General features: G+C 44.4%; 1 protein-coding gene across 3 annotated transcripts in view; it reads right to left on the reverse strand.

Moving 5' to 3' along the window:
* Window positions 1–14,956, reverse strand: part of LOC147018929 (uncharacterized) — a 302,533-nt gene that overhangs the window by 18,924 nt on the left and 268,653 nt on the right. Inside the window, exon 15 of one of the 3 annotated variants that reach the window (XM_085899051.1) lies at window positions 12,533–13,975. The exons of the other annotated variants lie outside the window; for them this stretch is intronic. Coding sequence (XP_085755177.1) covers window positions 13,862–13,975 — 114 coding nt within the window. The 3' untranslated portion in view covers window positions 12,533–13,861. Of the gene's footprint in view, window positions 1–12,532; window positions 13,976–14,956 lie in introns of those variants that run through there. 3 annotated transcript variants of the gene reach the window in all.

Consider the following 14,956-nt stretch of genomic DNA (forward strand, 5'->3'; position numbering starts at 1 on the left):
TGTCTCGGTTGTCTTTTCCTTTATTCGTCCGATGCAGTACACAAGTGTAGTTAGACGAGAATTTGTACCCCAATAATTTGCTTTGTTAACCAGCGCACACTCACTGTAACACTTGGAAGTAATCCGAGTGTATGCTGAGGGCACATGACCCTAATTAGCCGGCCATCCACAGGTAAGGTATCACGTGAAGTTGTGTAACCATGCCCAGATTGGCCGTGCCAATCGGCATTTGTGGCTGCCTCACAAACTGCCGGTGCATGGAGTTATCTGTGCCCAGTGGCCTCAGGACCAGGTGTTCGAGAGGGACCCAAGTGCCTCCTCGTGGAAGGCCTCGAGCCCCAGATCCACAACAGTATTTTCAACAGTTGTGATTTTCCCCGGTGAATCGGCTTCGATGTCCGTAGGCACACAAAATTACTGTGCTTCCCCATTGTCTCAGGTCGCTCACCTGCATTAAAAAAAAAAAATCATTACCTCTGCCACAGAAGGTGAAGGAGGTTATGTTTTCACCCCTCGCTGTTTGTTTGTTACTTGCAAAATCGAAGATTTTTCAAGTGTATTGATCAGTCGATTTTGTTATTCAGTCTGTCTATCACCTACAGGTCACAATTTTCAACCGATCTTCATGAAACTTCACCGCATGGTAGAGTTTGTCATAAAGAAGAAGCCCATTGTTTTTGAGGTCAAAAGGTTAAAATAGGCCAAAGGTCAACAACTTAGGAGGTTGGATTTCTAAAATCCTCAATTTTTATCCGATTTACTTGAAATTTGAAGAGGATTAATATTTCAGGTCACTGAATTCAACCACCAATTATTTTGGAGGTCAACATTGACAAAAAGGTCAACATAGGCCAAAGGTCAACAGCTTACGTGGAATTTCTAAAATCCTCAATTTTCATCCGATTGACTTGAAATTTGAAGAGGATTAATATTTCAGGTCACTGAATTCAACCACCAATTATTTTGGAGGTCAACATTGACAAAAAGGTCAACATAGGCCAAAGGTCAACAGCTTACGTGGAATTTCTAAAATCCTCAATTTTCATCCGATTGACTTGAAATTTGAAGAGGAGTTGCATATTTGGTCATTGAATTCAACCACCAATTATTTTTGAAGTCAAACTTGTTTTCTGGAATTTGCAAGTGCACGACATCTACTTGTTATTATGTCTGTCTGGCTGTCTCTTTATCGTCTACTGGTCACAATTCTAAACTGAACGTCATGAAACTTTACCAAGTCATAGAGGTAGCCTCAACTGAGAAGTCTATTGATTTTGAGGTCAAAGGTCAAAGGTCATCTTGAGGTCAAAATTCTAAAATCGTCATTTTTCATCCGATTTAATTTAAATTTGAACAAGATTTGCACATTGCATCATTGGATTGGGAAACCAACTATTTTCGAGGTAAAAAAGGTCAAAGGTCAACTCAACGTCACACTTCTAAGATCATCAATTTTTATCATCAAAATCGTCAATTTTCATCCGATTGACTTGAAAATTAAATGGCAATTCCATAGTACATTCCTGAATTGGGAAACCAACTATTATTGAGATCAAATGGTCAAAGGTCAACTCAAAGTCAAACTTCTAAACTCATCCATTTCCATCTGAAAAATAATCAATTTTCATCTGATTCACCAAGGCTTTGATTAACATTGTCAATTTTAATCTTAACGAAATGGACAATTTGATGTACCCATGGCAACCTTTGGAAAGGAGGATGGATTTTTCAAGTACTGTGCTCTGAATGACGTTTTTTCTTGTTACTTGACGAAATCTACGATTTTGTCAAATATGTTGGTCGGTTCAGTTTGTGAGTTTGTTTGTTTGTGTGTACGTCTCGCTCTACAGGTCGCATTTTGAGTCGGAATGTCATGGAACTTCACAAATGGACTTATTGGCCACCAGAATAGAACCCTATAACTTTTGGCATGTCAAGGTCAAAGGTCAAGGTCAGGAAAAATTCCTGAAAATCGCGAAAATCCGTATCTTTTAGCATGGGCCAATTTTCAAAAATTCATGTCTCCGCCAAATCTTAACGGATTCCTTTCAAATTTGAAACACGGACATAGGAGGGGAGTATCTTTGACTGGATGAATTTCGTCAAGTCCTGGCCCTCTCGGCCATTTTTATTTGTTTGTTCATCTCTTGTCTGTCTGTCTATTTGCAGGATATCTCAAAAAGTTGTGGATGGATCCAGATGAAATTTGGTGGCCAGGTTGGGTGTGTGACAAGGATAAACTGATTAGACTTTGGTGAAGATCTGGATCCGGATCAGACTACGATAATTTTTTGTGATTCTTCACTATTGAGAGATCGGCCCAAAAACGATATATAGCACGATATCTCGAAAAACTGTGGATGGATTCAGAGGAAACTTAGTGGACATGTTGGGTGTGTGACAAGGAAGGATTGTTTCAATTTTGCTGAAGATCCGAATTAAGATCTGGATGTGATAATTGTTAAGTGATTCTTCACCATTGAGGGATTGGGCTAAACTAATATATAGCATGATATCTCAAAAAGTTGTGGACGGATTTGGATGAAACTTGGTGGACAGGTTGTGTGCGTGTGACCACGACGAATTGATTCGATTTTGATGAAGATCCGAATGTGGATCTGGATACGAGAGTTATTTAATCTTAAATTGATTTTTCACCATTGAAAGATAGGGCCAAAAACGATGTAGTACTGTATCGCGTGATATTTCAAAAATGTATTGGGCCCGATATATTCTCTTGGATCAGGCATTACGTGGCGGACGCATGCACTCTACCGAGTGCCCTTCTAGTTTATTTATATTTTCATTTATGGATGGTTCTGTGATTTTTCCTGGAGTATTGGCTTCGATGTCCATCGGCATGCAAAATTTCAGCTTTCTATGTCACCCATAAGGTACAGATCTGTAATATCAGTCAGTGAGTCAGTCAATGGTTAGAATGAGCTTTATTTCTTCGATATACGATTTTTGCGTGTCGAGTATCGACTAAGCACTGGGATGAGGGGCAAAATTTTGGTGTCCTGTCTGTCCACCCTACGTCACAGTCTCCTTTTCATTGTCCGTCTACCCTACGTCACAGCATTACGTCGCATCTATGTTCAACTCACTCACATGCCACTCACTCTCTCATCTTAATTAATCCCACCACACTATTTTGTCAAAACCTTGTCTAAGATACGGATTCCTGTTTTCGCATCTATGTTTCATCATAATTACACAATGGCTCAACATGCAATGCATGGACTTCCACTCGTTTTTAATGGGTCCTCTCGGACCCGCTTCCCGACCTTTGACCCTGAAGCCGACGAGCCACAGATAACTCCAAGGCATGACGGGTTGCTAAGCAATCACGGACGCCGTCTGAAACAACTAAGTCTGGTCAGGTCCTCACGCCCAAATCCGACATTACCTTCCTGGTGGTTTAGTTATCACAGATGGGGAACCGTGCTCTCAACGCCCCACCTTTACCTATTTATGAGGTACAGCCGAGCAGAACCAAAAGTCAGCTAGTCTAGTGCAGCGAATCAGTGGAGTCTATCTGAGTATCACAAAAACTAATTTCTCTTTTATCATTACCCCCACCACAGTAGTTCTATGCAACCAATTTACCTGTCATTCATGCATTGGTGCTGCATCAAATTTGGGCCAAGCCCTCTATTTTCCCTCCTGTGCCATCACACAATGTCATAGCTGGGCAGTATGGCTTCAGAAACTGGCCTGTATACTCTACACATCAGCCTCAGCCAGCTGAGGCAACCGCCAAGCTTACCTGCTCCATTTAAAAATTATTGGGGGGCTTTCACCACATCGGCGCGTACCGCCGGCCCTGGTGCGAGGTTGGACAGTGCACGAGCAGGACTCACACACCACATACGTGCAACTACACAAACAGGCATGCACAAATACCTACATTTGTGGGGTAAACCCCCCCCCCTCGTAAACCACCTTAATGAGCGCAGATTTTGATGCGGTCAATACACATTCGTTAGGCATCAGATATGAAGCTAGTGGCCAAGGTTTATCAAAATCGTGTGTTTGGTTCAAGCAATAATGAATGAAGTGTTTACAGACTGACTGCCTGACTGACTCACTGACTCACCCACCCACCTAAGGACACTGCTTGATCGCATCGGTTCACCGTACTAAAGTCCAGGTGAGCTAAAATGATATCGGGTTGCAGGTCTTCAATCTATGGGAACAGGAATTCTTCCAACATGTTCTTGTAAATTGCTGAGGTCACTGTATCCTCCGCAAAGAAAAACAGACCCACCAAGCGGTCATGGAGAAGGCCACAGCACACATTGACTTTGGGACTGTCGTGTATGTGCTCATTGACCACGTGGGGGTTTTCAGAGCTGCAGATCCTCACATTGTGCTGGTTGATCTTCCCCAAGATATAAAAGCAAGTTTTGCCTGTGAACATGACCTTTTATGGGTAATCTTCGTTATCCTCTATGCGACTGAGCATCTCCAAGGCAAACGCCTTGTGTTTGGGTCCGTCATTTGGTTTGAGTTGCTGCAGAATCTACAACTTATAGGCATAAAGCTTCAGTCTTCTTATGCAAAATACTGTGTACAGTGGTGGTTGGTCATCCCAGTTCTCTGGATGCACGTCAAATTGATTTTCTGGGACTTTGTTCAAATGATTGATGCACTCGTTCAACGACTGCTGCAATTGTGCTTGGTCGACCGGTACTTTTCTGTTTCGGACAACTTCCAGGCTCCTTAAACCCATTGTACCACTCCAGTCACTGTATGGTCACGAACCCTAACTTGTGCACAATGGCAGATTCTTTCCATACCTTACACGGAAATTACGCTGAACTTGCATGTCGGAATTCGTCTCCATGAACCATTCGACACACTAAGCTTTCCACAATGCAGTCACCATTTTATTTTTCATTAAACCACCAGTCCTGAAAATAAAGAAAACTTTATGAGTTTCTGTATCATATAAAGCAAAGGGTAGCGTTGTATCTTCTACTAAACTAAAAAAATAGAATAATATACACATATTTGTATGTATGTGTGTTTGTTTGTATGTTTGTTTGTTTGTCCTTTATAGGCGGCCAAACCGTTGGATGGAATGAGATGAAACTTGGCATGAGTGATTCTTGGGACGTGACAACGGACATAGGGGGGTCAAGTTCAAGGTCAAAGGTCACGGGGTGAAGGTCACGGGGTCAATTCCATCCGATTGAGACGGGACCAACACCATTCAACAGATGATCAAAATTAAATGGCACAGTTGATTGACGACATTCACTTCCGACTTCCAGTTTTCGAGTTATGACGTCCTAAATTGACTAAAACGTCAATTTTTCATGTTTGTTTGTCCTTTAGAGATGGCCAAACCGTTGGATACAATGAGATACCTAAGCTGTTGGGGTTAGGGTAAGGCTTAGGGTTATTTAACCCTAACCCTAACCCAAACCCTAAAACTGCCTTTCCATTCCCTCCCCTCATTCTCTCCCTGCCCTACGGGCGGGTACTGTCTAGTTATGGTACTAAATACAGTATATTAACAACCAAAGTTGTCCAGGTCTTTTTGGAACACCCTGTATACCTGCAGCATCAGAAATTACTCTTCATTTTTTCTTTCTTTTGGGAGGGTTCAGTTTGTTTTCTACATGGTCTAAGGTTCATGGAGTAACTGCAACACAAATCACACACACACACACACACACACACACACACACACACACACACACACACACACACACACACACACACACACACACACACACACACACACACACACACACACACACACACACACACACACACACGACAAAACCAGACTGACTTCAAACACAGCGACTGAGCTTGGGGAAAGTGATGTACTTCCCAGAGTACTCTGGCAACCAGTGATGCCATCTCATGACATCACTTTTCTCTCCAGACTTCGCAGCACACTTAAGAAAGAAATTCTTCTCCCCATGCATGTGCACCCCTGGAATTGATACCCAGATTCCCACTCAGATGTGAACCTCCCATACTCAGAACTAATTGCTCCATTCTGCCATCAAGTCTGGTTGTTGATTTAGTTTGAAGTATAGAGTCGTTTGATCTCACAACAGTATAATTATATGGAGTCGTTTGATCTCAATAAAGAGGCTTAATTATAACTAGCAGGGGCATTGTAAGCATTTGAGAAATACGTACAGTGTATTGTTGCGGATTCGCGCCCGCCGGCGTGCTGACGGCCACGTAACTCGAATCGCGGCACGTCGCCCACTGGACGGACAATCCAGTCGTGACCCTCCCGGACTAACGCCGGGAACCAGTCACGGGTGGACCTTTCGGTCTCACCGCGATCGAGCCAATCGGCCCCCGCGTGGGATAGGGTTGCTCGCCAAATTCGACCTACCTAAGTACCCACACGGAGGGTAGACCGGGCGATCGCACCTCGCCGCAGGTCGACTTCGGACACGGGCCACTTAAGCGACCCGTTCCGTACTATCGGGATAACCGAGCGGTGTTATTCGTCGGCCTCGACGGTTCGATTAATTATCGGGCTTCTAAGCCCACGACCAACCCTTTACGTGAAGCAAGATGGGGATTCAATGAAAGAAATGACGAAGCGAAGCGGGAAAACAGTTCAACAATAAGCACATTTATTTCGCGGCACACGGGAAGCACACATATACAATTCCACCAAAAGCACATGGAAAAGAAGAAGACAAAAAGCAAATGCAACAATGCAGATCTATCCGACTACCGGGCACTCGGCAACACTTATACAATTTTACTTCACAGACGGCGCCGACAACACACATTCCCAAAGCAAAAGAAAAGAGAACCACCCTCCAGGATGAGGGGGTAGGCGGGCCTGGGGCCGAGACCGTGTCGGGCCTACCCGTCTGATGATGAGACGCGGAGCGGCGGTGGTGCCTCAACTCCGCGGGCCTCGCGGACAGTGTCTGGTAGGGGGTGGGAAGGGGGCCCCCTTTTGTCGCACTATCTCAGCGCGGGGAAACAGGAGGGGGTTGCTGATGCTCAGGGAAAGGAGGATTTCACAAAATCGCGGGTCCCGCGACGAGCGTCTCCACCACGACCTCGGTCGCGCCGCCGGCCTTTCTCTCCGCAGTTCCCCAAATCCGACGCGAGCACCCCCTCATCCGCCTTCGCCGCCGCCACCTCTCCACAGCTCCGTCCTCTTCACTCCGACTCCGCGAACTCCCAACTGCACTGGACTCGACTGACGAACGCGGTCGTTTTTATAAGCCCCGTGGCTTCGCTCCTTCATCTTTGACCCTCTGCCTCCGACCTTTCACCTCGCTCCCCATTGGCCTGAGAAAAAGTGGGCGTGAATGCTTTTTGATCCATGAATTTGCATATAGCGACCGCCCTCCAACGCCCTGGAGACGGGGCCAAATCGCCCCTCGCTCACCGATTGGACGGAACAAAAGTGGGCGTGAGTCGTTTTTGATCCGTTTTTCTGCGGAAAGTCCGCGATGCTTTTGAACACGCTGCTCGGTGCGCGCTCTACACGAGTCCAGCATCGGTGCCCACGAGTGGCGCGAGATGACGGTGATGCGATGGTGGCGAGTTGTGACGGTAAAGGTCGTGGCGGTTGTGGTGAAGCGGCGTTGTGGTTGATGGTTGTTGTTGTGATGGCTGTTGAGACGTGGTTGGTGGTGGTAATAACGGCGGTTGGTCCAAAATAAAGATAGTAAAAAAAAAACGGCTATCCTGAAGAGTCGCAGCCCTCATGAATGACATTTATTCCCTCTAGACAACGGGTTTGGGCCTAACTACACATATACTTACCGAGATATCTCACCTAAGGGACCTGAATGGTGGTTTGCGAATTTGGTCAACCACAACAGTATATACATAAATGTATATATATATATATATATATATATATATATATATATATATATATATATATATATATATATATATATATATATATATATATATATACATACATACATACGTATATATACATACATACATACGTATATATACATACATACATACGTATATATACATACATACATACATACATACATACATACGTATATATACATACATACATACATACATACGTATATATACATACATACATACGTATATATACATACATACATACGTATATATACATACATACATACGTATATATACATACATACGTATGTATGTATGTATGTATGTATGTATGTATGTATGTATGTATGTATGTATGTATATATATATATATATATATATATATATATATATATATATATATATATATATATATATATATATATATATATAAATAAATAAATAAATATATATGCATGTGTATATTGTTACGGTTGTGGAAATTCACAGAACACCATTCAGGTTCCCCGAAGATCAGTTTTGTCCACAAGTGTGTGTCCAGATAGATTTCTCCACCGATGTCAAACGGGTTTATTCGTGAGCCGGGCTGTGCATCTTTGAGGTAGTGTTATTGTTTTGCTATCTTTATTTTGGCAAACAAACAATCATCTCCTCACCATCTCTGCCACAACCGCCAACATCTCACCACCTTCGCCATAACGAACGACAACCTCATCTCCTCACCTTCATCTCCACAAACGCCGCCATCTTTTCACCAGCAACTGCATTCCACGGACGAGCGGCATCTCCACCGACAGACGCGGGGACTCCCTTGTTGGGGCGAGGGCTGGTGATTTCTGCCACGTCCGCTTTCCACGGCAGAATCGGATCAAAATGACAAAAGGGGCGGAGCCAGCGGGGGGGGTGAAAGGTGGGAGGTGAAAGATCAACACCACCCCCCCCCCGAACCCGATAAAAGGCCGGGCTGAAACGCCGAGAAACCAGTTGAGTTGAGTGGAGTCGGCAGTCTGAAGTCTGGAGTCTGCAGTTCGGAGTTTGGAGCCTGAAGTCCAGCCAAGCCTGCAGTGCCGTGCAGAGTTGTGGGCCGGTGGAGGCAGCCGGAGAGAAGTCGCCAGCCATCGACATAACGGTCTGAAGTGATCGGGCCCCGAGACGGTCCGAGCGACGCTAAGGAGTGAGCGGGCTCTTAAGAGAGCATCAACTCTAAAAGAGCAAGGCCTGTTCACTCCTCTGAGGCGTCGTCGGCTAGGCCCGATCGACCAGGCCCGGACCAACCGAGTCGCCATCACACCAGCTGCCGTGTTGACGGCGAGACATCGAGGGTCGTCCAGCGAGTCACCACGAGGGTGGCAGTTAACCTGTACGGTCTCACGGAGCTCCTGCGGTCTCCACAGCTCCGCGGAACAATAAAGGCCTACGGGTCCTGTTCTACCCTTTTCTTTCCTGGAGTTTTCTTTGCATGAAAGTTGTGGTGCCTTGTCCTATAAGTAGAACTGATAAGTGCATGTACATCATAAATAGACAACGGCTGTAGGGTCTTTTTGCTCATGTCCTGTCCCTTACCCCCATTTCTTGCATATGTGCATTGTAAAATAAATGCCATTGTTTGAATGTTCACCTGCTCGTTGCGTCCTTTCCTCCATTGAACTGCCATAATTGCGTTCGGAATAAATAGCTGGTTGTTAATACAGATAAGCTAATTGGGTCCAACGGGGCTTGGCAATAATACTTCGCTCGGCAAATCGCAAACGGAGCGAGCTGCCTAAGCGGCTCGTTTCCGAGCAAGTTCCATTGAGGTACAACCTCTCGGTAATCTGCCCGCGCGAATAATTAGGTAAATCGACCATTCGGCGATCGGACCCTGTAGCACGGGCAGAGCATTGACAAGGTTGTGGTATGCTTAAAAACACACCCGTAGCTGGATTTCGGCGTTGATCCGGAAAGCTATGACTGGATTGCCTTGTCCGGTGGGCATGCGGCCGCGATTAGCTAAAAGCGGTCGCCCGCATGCCGAACGGAGTGGCGAGATCCACAACAATATATACATATGTATACATATGGCGACCAGGGTTGCGTCAGGAAGGGCATCCGGCATAAAACATGTGCCAAATCACTATGCGGATCATATAGATGATCCGCTGTGGCGACCCCGAACGGGAGCAGCCGAAAGAAGAAGATATATATATATATATATATATATATATATATATATATATATATATATATATATATATATATATATATATATATATATATATATATATATATATATATATATATATATATATATATATATATATATATATATATATATATATATATATATATATATATATATATATATATATATATATATATATATGAGCCTGGTGTTGGCGCAGTGGTTAGGGCAGCGGCTTGGGATCCAAGAGGTCCTGAGTTCAAGCCCCATTGAGCCACTGAATTAATACACCACGGGGTTGACTCAGCCTGTCATCCTTCCGAGGTCGGCGAAATGAGTACCAGTATACTGGGCCGGTGTATACCCCGGTTAAAATAGGTGTACCATATCCCTGTGTCGTAAGAGGCGACCAGGGTTGCGTCAGGAAGGGCATCCGGCGTAAAACATGTGCCAAATCACTATGCGGATCATAATGGATGATCCGCTGTGGCGACCCCTAACGGGAGCAGCCGAAAGAAGAAGAAGAAGATATATATATATATATATATATATATATATATATATATATATATATATATATATTGTTGTGGTTGACCAAATTCGCAAACCACCATTCAGGTCCCTTAGGTGAGATATCTCCGTAAGTATATGTGTAGTTAGGCCCAAACCCGTTGTCTAGAGGGAATAAATGTCATTCATGCGTGCTGCGACTCTTCAGGATAGCCGTTTTTCTTTTACTATCTTTATTTTGGATCAACCGCCATTATTACCACCACCAACCACGTCTCAACAGTCATCACAACATCAACCACCCACCACAACGCCGCTTCACCACAACAGCCACGACCTTTACCGTCACACCTCGCAACCGTCGCATCGCCACCGTTCTTGCGCCGCTGTGGGTACCGGTATTGGACTCGTGCAGGGCGCGCGCCGAACAGCGTGTACAAAACCACGGACTTTCCGCAGAAAAACGGATCAAAAACGACTCACGCCCACTTTTGTTCCGTCCAATCGGTGAGCGAGGGGCGATTTGGCCCCGCCTCCAGGGCGTTGGAGGGCGGTCGCTATATGCAAATTCATGGATCAAAAAGCATTCACGCCCACTTTTTCTCGGGCCAATGGGGAGCGAGGTGAAAGGTCGAAGGCAGGGGGTCAAAGGCGAAGCCACGGGGCTTATATAAGCGACCGCGTTCGTCGTGTGCGTTGGAATGAGAGTGGAGTTGGAAGCGGAGGAAGAGTGGTGGTGTGCGTTGGAAAGAGTGCAGTTGGGAGTTCGCGGAGTCGGAGTGAAGAGGGCGGAGCTGTGGAGAGGCAGCGGCGGCGAAGGCAGACGAGGGGGTGCTCGCGTCGGTGCCGGGAGCTGCACACCAGAGAGGCCAGCAACGCGACCGAGGTGGAGGAGGAGACGCTCGCCGCGGGACCCGAGACAGGGTTATATCCTCCTTTCCCCGAGCATCAGCAACCCCCGCCTGTTTCCCCCCGCGCTGAGATAGTGAGACAAAGGGGGCCCCCTTCCCACCCCCTGCCGGACACTGTCCGCGAGGCCCGCGGAGTTGAGGCACCACCGCCGCTCCGCGTCTCATCATCAGACGGGTAGGCCCGACACGGTCTCGGCCCCAGGCCCGCCTACCCCCTCATCCTGGAGGGTGGTTCTCTTTTCTTTTGCTTTGGGAATGTGGGTTGTCGGCGCCGTCTGTGAAGTAAAATTGTATAAGTGTTGCCGTGTGCTCGCGTAGTCGGTATTAGATCTGCATTGTCGCATTTGCTTTTTGTCTTCTTCTTTTCTATGTGCTTTTGGTGGAATTGTATATGTGTGCTTTCCGTTCATCGCGAATAAATGTGCTTTATGTTGAACTGTTTTCCCACTTCGCTTCGTCATTTCTTTCATTGAATCCTCATCTTGCTTCACGTAAAGGGTTGGTAGTGGGCTGAATACGCCCGATAATTAATCGAACCGTTGAGGCCGACGATAACACCGCTCGGTTATCCCGATAGTACGGAACGGGTCGCTTAAGTGGCCCGTGTCCGAAGTCGACCTGCGGCGAGGTGCGATCGCCCGGTCTACCCTCTGTGTGGGTACTTAGGTAGGTCGAATTTGGCGAGCAACCCTATCCCACGCGGGAGCCGATTGGCTCGATCGCGGTGAGACCGAAAGGTCCACCCGTGACTGGTTCCCGGCGTTAGTCCGAGAGGGTCACGACTGGATTGTCCGTCCGGTGGGCGACGTGCCGCGATTCGAGTTACGTGGCCGTCAGCATGCCGGCGGGCGCGAATCCGTAACAATATATATATATATATATATATATATATATATATATATATATATATATATATATATATATATATATGTATATATATATATATATGTATAGAAATATATACACATACAGTTAAGGCCAAAATTATTCATACCGTTACCAAATTTGGAGTATTTTGAATCGTGTTATTTGAGGAATGAGTTTCTTCTGGCTTAAGTTGCACAAGAATGTGACAAACAGCTGAAAGAATCACTACAAGAGACATTTCAAGAAATACATTGTTTCGGGGGTATTTTATTGATAGATTTACAAAAAAAATGTCATATCCAGAATTATTCACACCCTTGCTTAGATCAGTTCAACGTCACATTCAGTAATCAATGGAAAAGCCTCTGTTTGTGATTACAGCCTCCAAACGGTTTTTGTACTTGCTCACACGGTTTTTGCATGTCTCGACAGGGATTTTGGCCCACTCCTCCTTCGCGAAGGTCTCCAGGTCTTTGAGGTTGGAAGGCTTCCTTGCCATCACTCCAGTCTTCAGCTCCCTCCACAGATTCTCGATTGGGATGAGGTCCTGACTTTGGCTTGGCCACTCTAGAACGTCTACATCATTATCCCGGAACCATTTCTTGACTGACTTGGCGGTGTGTTTTGGATCGTTGTCCTGGTGATACGTCGAATGCTCCCCGAGGTGAAGTTTCTCTGCGTACTGTTTGATGTTTTCCTCAGGGTCATTCCGTGTCAAATCAGCCCAAAAAATGAAATTCTGCGGTGACCGCCTCAGATTTTCCTGAAAAAATTCTCAAAGCTTCCTTAACATATATGAGGAAGGTTTGCCAAGTTATAGCTAAAATTTCCAGAGTTTTACAGAGTTCTGAAAATTCACACAAATGGTGTCTATTAGTGAGGCTTTCAGAATCTGACATCAAAAATGTTCTACTTAAAATACTTTTTAAGATAAGTACTCTCAAAAGCAGTGATTTGTAACGTGCAGTCAAAAAAAAATTGTGTTTTCAAATGGCTGCCAACAGTCAGTTTATTCATAATGAAGAATTTTGTTGCCCGATTTACATAATCTCGTGACTGGATCATTTGCACAAGAAAACAAACCTTTTGGAGCAAAATCTTGGGTGCTATAGGTGTCTAAACTTTGCTCCAGACTCAACGACACTGAAATTTACCCCGGTTTTACCCCAAGCGTTCATCATGTTGACAGTTACACAGCTCTTTTAAATTTTTGTCACTTAAAGACACATACAAAGGCAAACTGTAGTAGAAAATTCAGATGTCGAAGTGACAGATTTAAGTGACAAAAATCTTCGACCCAAACAGACAATTGGGAAACAATCAGAAACAGCCGGCCAAACCACTCTTCACCAAGCAGATCCCCGACCGACACTGGGCAGTTCCTCTCGCCTTTCGGGGCGGGCCTTTCTCACGAAGCAGATCGCAGACCAACCAAGCAGTTCCTCATTACGCAGAACGCAGACTCACAAAGCAGTTCCTCTCGAAGCAGATCGCAGACCGACACTGGGCATTTCCTCTCCTTGCCTTTCGGAGCGGGCCTTTTTCACCAAGCAGATCGCAGACAGACCTCAGGCAGTTACTCTTGCCTTTCGGGGCGGGCCTTTCCGACCACCCCCGGGGACCCATGATTGGTCCATCGCTCGAGTTTGCAACAGCTCTCCACCAATAGGTTGCTGACACGTCTTGTTGACTGAGTGTCAGGGCGCCGGATGGGGGCCGGTTAAGAGGGGGGTAGGAAAAAAGAAGAACCTCTCGGTATACCACCACTGTATGAACACTGGACAGCCTGCTACACCTCCCGACACACAGATAACGTCCGATTACCGAACAACCTGGCTAAACATGCATTTAAGGGGGGATCTGGGCTAATCCTATATTTAAGATATATATATATATATATATATATATATATATATATATATATATATATATATATATATATATATATATATATATATATATATATATATATATACATACATATATATACATATATATACATATATATATATATACACACATATATATATACACACACACACATACATATATATATATATATATATATATATATATATATATATATATATATATATACATATATATATATATATATATATATATATATATATATATATATATATATATATATATATATATATATATATATATATATATATATATATATATATATACATATATATATATATATATATATATATATATATATATATATATATATATATATATATATATATATATATATATATATACATATATATATATATATATATATATATATATATATATATATATATATATATATATATATATATATATATATATATATATATATATACATACATACATACAAACACAAGCCATCCCTTTGCTGACAGGAATATTAAGGTGGGGGGGGAGTAGGGGTGGGAGAGAGAGAGGGAGAGAGAAGGGGGGAGAGAGGTGGGAGAGAGGTGGGAGAGAGAGAGGGAGAGAGAAGGGGGGAGAGAGGTGGGAGAGAGAGTGGGGTGGGGGAGAGAGGAGTGAGAGGGAAGGAAGAGGGGGAGAGGGGAGGGAGAGTGGTCAGAGAGATAGAGAGGGAGAGGGTGGGGGAGAGGAGGGAGGGGGGCAGATGTGACTCCCAGTATAACGTCTGTCCGAGAGGCACACA

Source organism: Eptatretus burgeri, chromosome 10 (assembly GCF_056783735.1).
Source record: "Eptatretus burgeri isolate ZD-2024b chromosome 10, Ebu_testis_v1, whole genome shotgun sequence".
In the NCBI taxonomy this organism is placed as follows: domain Eukaryota; kingdom Metazoa; phylum Chordata; class Myxini; order Myxiniformes; family Myxinidae; genus Eptatretus; species Eptatretus burgeri.